This window comes from Myotis davidii, unplaced genomic scaffold (assembly GCF_000327345.1).
Source record: "Myotis davidii unplaced genomic scaffold, ASM32734v1 scaffold216, whole genome shotgun sequence".
Taxonomy (NCBI): Eukaryota; Metazoa; Chordata; class Mammalia; order Chiroptera; family Vespertilionidae; genus Myotis; species Myotis davidii.
The window spans coordinates 489479-497346 of record NW_006287277.1 but is presented as its reverse complement, the minus strand read 5'-3'; the positions used below and the strand labels follow the sequence as shown (position 1 = coordinate 497346).

The 7868-nt window shown below is 35.9% G+C and overlaps 1 protein-coding gene across 2 annotated transcripts in view; it reads left to right on the top strand.

Annotated features, from left to right (window-relative positions):
- Positions 1-840: 840 nt before the first annotated feature.
- GLRA2 (glycine receptor alpha 2) overlaps positions 841-7868 on the top strand; it is a 179559-nt gene continuing 172531 nt past the window's right edge. Inside the window, exons 1-2 of one of the 2 annotated variants that reach the window (XM_006759065.2) lie at positions 841-1479; positions 3551-3684. In XM_006759065.2, the coding sequence (XP_006759128.1) occupies positions 1412-1479; positions 3551-3684 (202 nt within the window). In that variant the 5' untranslated portion in view covers positions 841-1411. The remainder of the gene's footprint in view (positions 1480-3550; positions 3685-7868) is intronic. The other variant, XM_006759066.2, reaches the window with a different exon arrangement.

Genomic DNA, 7868 nt, shown 5'->3' with positions numbered 1-7868 from the left:
ACCTGTCATGCTATTTTCTGTCTCTTTAGCCAATTTAGAAGAACTTCACTGTATTACATGACCCTCCCTAGTGATTAACATCTGGAATGGGCAGATGAAAACACCCAGTCTCACCCTTCCTCGCTCCATTTCTTATGCGGAGCCCTACTCTAACCTTTAACCAGGGCAGGAAAAGATTGCTACTGCCCCCTTCTGGCCCATTGTATTTTTTCTTCTACAAATCTGAAACTTCAAGAGGATGCCCAAGGATTTTGAGCCACTGAAGAAAACTCAGCGGAAGGGGTTTTCCCTAGTAGAGAGGTAAAGAGATACTTTGGGAACAGGCGGCTAAAATCAAACGAAAACACTCAATGGGTGAGGAAGGTATAAAGGGCTTCTAAATTAATGTATCCCCACGAATCTTTCCATGCACACGGGCTTCTCTATGCCACGGAAATATCCCCTGCTCTTCAGCACAGGACTCCCCTTCGCTTCCAGGTTCTACTCATAGTGGACAACGCACTCCCCTATTATAATTTCAGTACTCCAGATCCTGTTTTGTGCATCCCCCAATTTCGTTTTCCCACGCTTAGACCTCATTCCCTTCTCTTTTCTGCTTCAAACTCCTGTCCCGCCCACCCACCGACAGACTCGCATTTCCCGGAGCTCAGACCCTCCTCTCCTTCACCCACTCCGTCTACCCTGACCTCTGCTCTTCCTTGGTTGTCATCGCACCCTTTTCAGCACCCCTTAGCTGAGCGGGCAGTCACTCTTCGCCTTTGAATGACAGACATGTCCCCTCTTGAATGCCTCTCCCCGACCCCCGCCCCAAGCGACTGAAAAAGGAAACATGCGCACTTCAGAGCTAGAAGCTGTCCTAGTGCTGAAATTTATAGGCTGGGTAAGATCACGTCTCCGTCTCTTTCTGTAGCCCTCATTCCAGCACAGGATCTCAGCATCTTTGCTCACCCACTCCAGCTCGCAGAGTCCTTTCGTCTCCCTCATTTACAACTTATTTTAAAAAGAGAACATTTTCTAGAGAAAGGGGATTTGCTAAACAGAAAGGACTTAAAAGCCACAGCAACCAGACTTCCAGCATGGCATTGTCACCAGCCCCCTTTGCAGGGTGATGCGATTAAGGTAGCAGCTTTTTTTATTATTTAGGAAAAGCAGCTGGGGGATCATCAGTTCTAAGGCTTTGTCTTTCCTGGGTTAACTGATGGTCCCGAGCCCGGTTTGATCTGACCACGATGCTTAGTACTGGCACTTTTTGTTTTTTCTCAGCAAACTATACAAACCCCAATCTCTTTCTGATTTTCAAGGAAACTAGATTCCTGCCAGGTTTTGAATCTGGACAATAGACAGATACTTTGTCCTAGCTTCTTTCTGGAATCATTTCGGGGATATTTTCCACAAGATCACAGAAACAGGAATGAACCGGCAGCTAGTGAACATTTTGACAACCTTGTTTGCATTTTTCTTAGAGACAAACCACTTCAGGTAGGTGAAAAGACTTTGCATGTTGATATTTTCCACATGAAAACTGTTTGAAAGATAATATGTCATACAGTTTTTCTCAATTTCCTATGCCCCAGACCATATTATTTTAATTTTATGGGAGAGAGTTAGATTTCTTTTGTTCTTTTAAAAAGCTTAATTATGGTGGGAGGGGTGTAAATTTTCACAAAGGCAAGTTTTATGATATATAACCCCACTCTATGCATTTCAACATATTTTCACAGCCAATGTGATATTCAAGTAGTCTGATGAGTTGCATGCTCTTTAAATTTCTATGTAATGGTGAATTTTTTGCTTTCAAATTCTTCTGGAAGTCATTTAAAAGGATCATGTGGTGGAAGTGATTGGATTAATTTGCCAAGATCATGCTCATTTTATATGAGATATAAAAAAACCCTAATTCTTAGCCAACTTGGGACTTCTATTGTATTTCAGCAACTAAATGCATACTATGAGGACTACAATTCAGGAAATTTTTTGAAACATCAGTAACATTTCAAATCTCATTTTGCCACTATATTTTACTGTTCAGTATAGTTGAAATTGATTGCCTACCAAAATGTAATTAAAATGACATCTTTGTATTTATATATGCATGTGAAATAGACCATAAATAATTAAAAGAAGTGAGAAATCATTATTTGCATGCTTGCATTTTCTACCTAATTTAAAAATTGTCAATCAATTGATACTTCAAAATATTAGATTATTACTAATAAGTAAAATAGCCAACCTAATGAAAGATAGATAGGAGATGTTCATACAACAAAGTGTAGAACTCTTCATTTAATTTTCACCAAATTTTATGGTATTTTTTCACAGAACCAAGAAAAATGAAACATATAGCAGCAATGCTCTGAGTACTGGGAAAACCCACTACGTTCCTTTCAGGTTCACACCTCCTACTATGATTAAGAAAAACTGTAGGCTGGGTTTTATTAGAATCATCATCATCATCATCATCATCATCATCATCTTCACCTTCACCACCACCACCACCATCATAATCAAATAGTACTTGATTAATCAGATGATTCTGCATATAGGAATGTGAGTACTTCTAGATGATCATATCAATTTTTTAACTCCTACCAAATGTTTGCATCATCTTTGCACTTATATTTAATATTACTTCTTTGAAAAACTAGAAATAATGTGGTAATTTTTTTAGTTATAAAATTAACAAGACGTAAACCATTAAAAACAAAGCTTATAAAATTTCTTCAGGGTAGAAATTAACATTCAGTCACCACTATATATTGTGAAATAATTCATTTTTACTAAAAACTAAATATGCTTTTTTTTATAATCCCTTTAAGGAAAATCAAAATTTTCCGACCAACGTTCAGTATTTTTGATCATTCAAAAGAAAATAATTTAGAAGTTCTTTTCTATGAATACTTTATTCCAGTTAACAATTTAAATGCTTATGTATAAATAACAACTGATACAATAATAGAAGTACAGGCATGCTCATTGTTGACCTATTTTAGAATGAAGTTAAATTTCCAAGTGAAGATTTTCTTTTAGACATCACATTGAAAAGTATTAATAGTTGATAGCTGGAATAGAATCTAGCAGGTGAGGAAGTAAGCAATGGGATAATTAGTTCATGCTTACTTTGTTCTGTCTATATTTCTTATAAAAAGTAGAGGACTTATTTTAAGGGCTAAAATGCTGGAAGAATCTTTTTTCATGAGGAAATGATTTTAAGACAATCACCTAAATTTTAGAAGTTATCATCTTCGTTTCTCTGTTGACTCTAGAAAGAAATAACGTCAACTATATGTCCATAAAATCTATACTCTAAAACTATGCATATTGTTTCATCTTAAACATCTTATGTATGGCTGAAGTTTAAAAACTTAGGAGACATGACTCAGAATTTGTACCTCTCATCATTTAAAGTTAACTCTAGACCAGAAGTTGACTAAAGAGTTTGTAATTTATTTTCTTCTTAGTAACATATCAAATATATTTACAAAACATTCTGTATTAGTTCTTAGGCGATGAGAATGGAATTATTGCTAAAAAGATTTAATGATGTGTTTAGGGCAGCTTTCTGCAAAGACCATGACTCCAGGTCTGGAAAACAACCTTCGCAGACCCTATCTCCTTCAGATTTCTTGGACAAATTAATGGGAAGGACATCAGGATATGACGCAAGAATCAGACCAAATTTTAAAGGTATGTTTTACTTAAACTTATGTTAAGCCTGTGGGAAATCTTCTAGACATTTAAATATTCTTTAAAAAGTTTTTAGGTCTTTTTATTATAAAATGGAAACAAGTATAGTATTTATTTCAATTTGGAATTCTTTTGAACTAGTCTATTTAATAGCTTTAATTTTACATGTTGCTTGCAACTTTTGAAAACTTTCATTTGTGTTCTGTTTCATAAAGAAAACTAATGTCAGACATTATTGCCACATTCCCTATTTGCTCTTAAGTAAGAGTGTGATTGGAAATGAATACGAGAACAAATGAGGGGCTTCACTTGTATGAATGTCTACCAGGACTCATATAAGATTCAATGGTTACACCAAAATCCTTGGTTTGGGTTTTAAATACCTATTCCCAAAGTAAAGATTAAATCTCAGCATAAAACATGCCATTTTACACATTTTCAGGCCTCTCTCATTTTTAAATATTGTGAAAGGAGGCTCTAATACCACATCAGAAAATTTTGATTTCCTCTTGTTTAAACATTCTTATTGTTTATTTGACATATCTGAAATTAACACAGAAGATAATAGAATTATAAAGTGCACATGTCAAAGATGATACTTTCTTTGTTCAATTAGAAACAAACCAAAAAATTTGGTGTTATTGTTGAACATTACAAAAATGTAATTAATAGTCTGAAGAAATTACTTTTTAACTATTTGGTTTATCCTTATTCTGAATCAGAAAAATACTGTAATAAGAACCAATCACTAATAATTGGATTATTTTTAATCTTTTAATTTTTAAATACATATTTTAAATGCTTTAATTTTTTAATATATATTTTAAATGACAATTGCATTTTATCTTATACTTTAATTTAATATAATGCATTATGAAATGTTTATAATATTTTATAAGAGGAGAAACGTATAATATTCTAGATGTTCTGTCACAGTCCATGCATTGCTTTGGTTCTGCTTATTAGAAATTTAATTGGTTTGCTTTCCTAGAGTTTTGATTAATTTTTATTATTAGCAAATGTGAGCATAAAAACTAAATTCTGAATTCATTTCTTCTTTAAATGCTACACCTCTGAATATACCCAGCTAAGAACACATTTCATAAAGAAATACATCAGAATTTTGACAAAACATGTTTTTTATTTATAAGGTGTTTCCAAAAGAGACAACAGAACTAAGTTCAAAGCTTGATTTTCCTGAAAACAATTTTCATATTCACCCCATTTCATATTAATTTTGTGATCATTGCTTTGGAAGTCAATATTTGAAACAAAATCCTCTGAGTAACAAGAATCAGCTTTCAGTGGGACTTCTCATTCATACATTTATTCACTTAGCTATTCAATAACTCTGGAGTCTGAACTATATGCAAAATACTAACTCCTCCATGCTTTGAGAAGTGGAAAGATGACACAGGTTTGAGTGCTACCATAAAAATTTTCAGTAAGGAGATTAGATGTTACATGAATATTTATCTATATATCTCTATCTCTATCTCTATCTCTATATTTCTCTCTATATATGAAATATGCAAATGAGGCCAGGACACCGTAAGGCAGTGGTTCTCAACCTTCCTAATGCCGTGACAGTTTAATACAGTTCCTCATGTTCTGGTGACCCCCAACCATAAAATTATTTTCGTTGCTACTTCATAACTGTAATTTTGCTACTGTTATGAAGCATAATATAAATACCTGATATGCTATATGTGTTTTCCGATGGTCGCGACCCACAGGTTGAGAACCGCTGGGGGTCACGACTGGACAGGAGGAGGTTGCGCACGCAGGTGAGGCCCGGAGCAGAGAAGGAGACAGGGATGGGGGGGCGGGGCCAGCAAGCCACCATGTCCCACCTTGAGCCAGCCCCCCAGAGCTGGAGCAGACATGGACAGGGACGGGGGCCGGCCCACAGCCTCCGCGGCCAAGTGCAGGCCCGGAGAGGAGACGGCAGGCTCGCCTCCCACAGAAGCAGCAAGGCTCCCTCCTGCCTCCCGCGGAAGTGGTGTGGCTCCTGTGGGCACCGTGCAGCTCCCAAAAGTGAACTACAGTTCCCGCTGGCTCCCGTGGAAGCGGCAGGTAGCCTACTGTACATGATATCACACAATGGACTACTGGTAAAATATAATGATACTAGAGGCCTGGTGCACAAAAATTTGTGCACTCAGGGGGGTCCCTCAGCCCGGCCTGTGCCCTCTCGCAGTCTGGGACCCCTTGGGCAGAGCTCCGCCTATGGGAGCGCACTGACCATCAGGGGGCAGCTCCTGCATTGAGCGTCTGCCCCCTGGTGGTCAGTGTGTGTCATAGTGACCAGTCATTTCCAGTCATTCTGCTGTTAGGGTCAATTTGCATAGTACCCTTTTATTATATAGGATAAGCTATATATTACATAGAAGTAAAGTAATTAAGAGTTAAGTAACATTAGGAAGTACAGATAAAATACTACAGGTTTCCAACAAATGAAAATATTATTTCCTATTAAGCTATTCATGGAAAGCTTTATAGAGAGGTCCAGAGATGAAAAATTGTTTCAAGTTCATGAGCATCCTGTTTAACAGCAGTTATTATTATTTTCTAGAAATAATTCTTCAAAAGGAGATACAAGTACAGAGAGTAATAAAATATCCATTTTGCCATTGCTACTTTAAGTAACCATATAGAATGAACAATCATTTCCATACACATACTTGTTTTCTGGTTCTTCTGGGGATGTCACCTTTTGGAAGTAACATTTCCCATTATTCTAAAGGATAAATAAATAAGAGGAATATCAAGTATAGTAAAGTATGGTCATGTTTTGAGATCTATCCACTACTTGAAGACCTGAACACAGGATGTTTAAAGACTAATAAAAGGGAAATATATGGATATCATTTAAGACTCTATTATTAGTGGACTTCACTGAGTTTTGCCTCCCTCTCCCTTTATATCCTCATTTTAATGAACCCTGATACTCTTTCATAAATTTTATTTACACAGACAATTTATAACAGACCAATTATCTAACAGTTCCCACAATTCTCATTACTCTTAGGATCTTGGCTTTTCCTGTATATAGAACATTCCCCATTATTTTAGACAAAAACAATTATCTCTCCTTAGTGTTTCCATAAAATTTTATGTTTAATATGGTTCCTTAGAATACTTATGTTTTATCTACCCACCCCTACACCATATCTGAGAGGGCAGTGAGGTATGTTATTAGTTATGATGATGATGATGATGATGACGACAATGAAGAAAATGACAATGATCATGATTAATAAGAAGACAGAAGGGTAATGTTTGACCACAAGAATAAAATCAATAGCCAGATATGGGCTGCTGAGGCAAAGGGAATGGCTTTTCTAGAAGTCTTACTAAATAATAGCACATTTCTATTTCCTTACTGCCATGCATTGGCAAGGGAGAAAGAAATGCATATGCATAATTTTTCTTATTGGAAGGCATTTCTCCTTCATACTTTCAAGTCAGGAAAATGTATCATGTCTATTCAATGTCCCTGATAGACTCTGAAAGATGTCATAATGGGGATACATATAAGAAGGAAGATGGACGTAAGCTAGAAAAGGGAAGCAGAGACATGATTCAGACTTAGGTCTATAATTGAGAGCCATTCTTAGAAGCTATAGGGAGAAAATAGCTTTTCTGATGTGAAGCATAAGTGTATAAACAAAGTCATGAGTCAGAGTTGCCAATTGCATTACATCTATAAGATCCATAGAGACATGAGCCAGATCTTGTTAAAACATAAAATTTCAAAATCCTCAGTTCAGATAAAAACACAAGCTATGTCTACCTGGTTTTGAAACTATGGTAAATATAGATTTTACGCCAACAGATGAGTCTTTTTCCCCACTTGGGTGTTTTGTCTCATTGTCAGTTGATTTATCATGATGTTATTCTATCATTCTATCAGCTATTCCTTTGTCAGTATTATTGTATCTTGAAAATGCCACTTTAAACATTAAGCTTTTAAAGAAGCCAAATGAAATGCTCAAACCCGAGCAAAATGCATTAGTTCTAATTCTCTGTCTTTGAAACAAAGCCTTTATCTATGGTAATGAGATTTGCTTTGAAAATTAAATTAACTTGGAGTTATATCCTAGGTTTCATCCCAATATGAATAAATACATTTCACTATAACATTCATTTTGGAATAGGATCTAGAAAAGATAAAGCCAGGA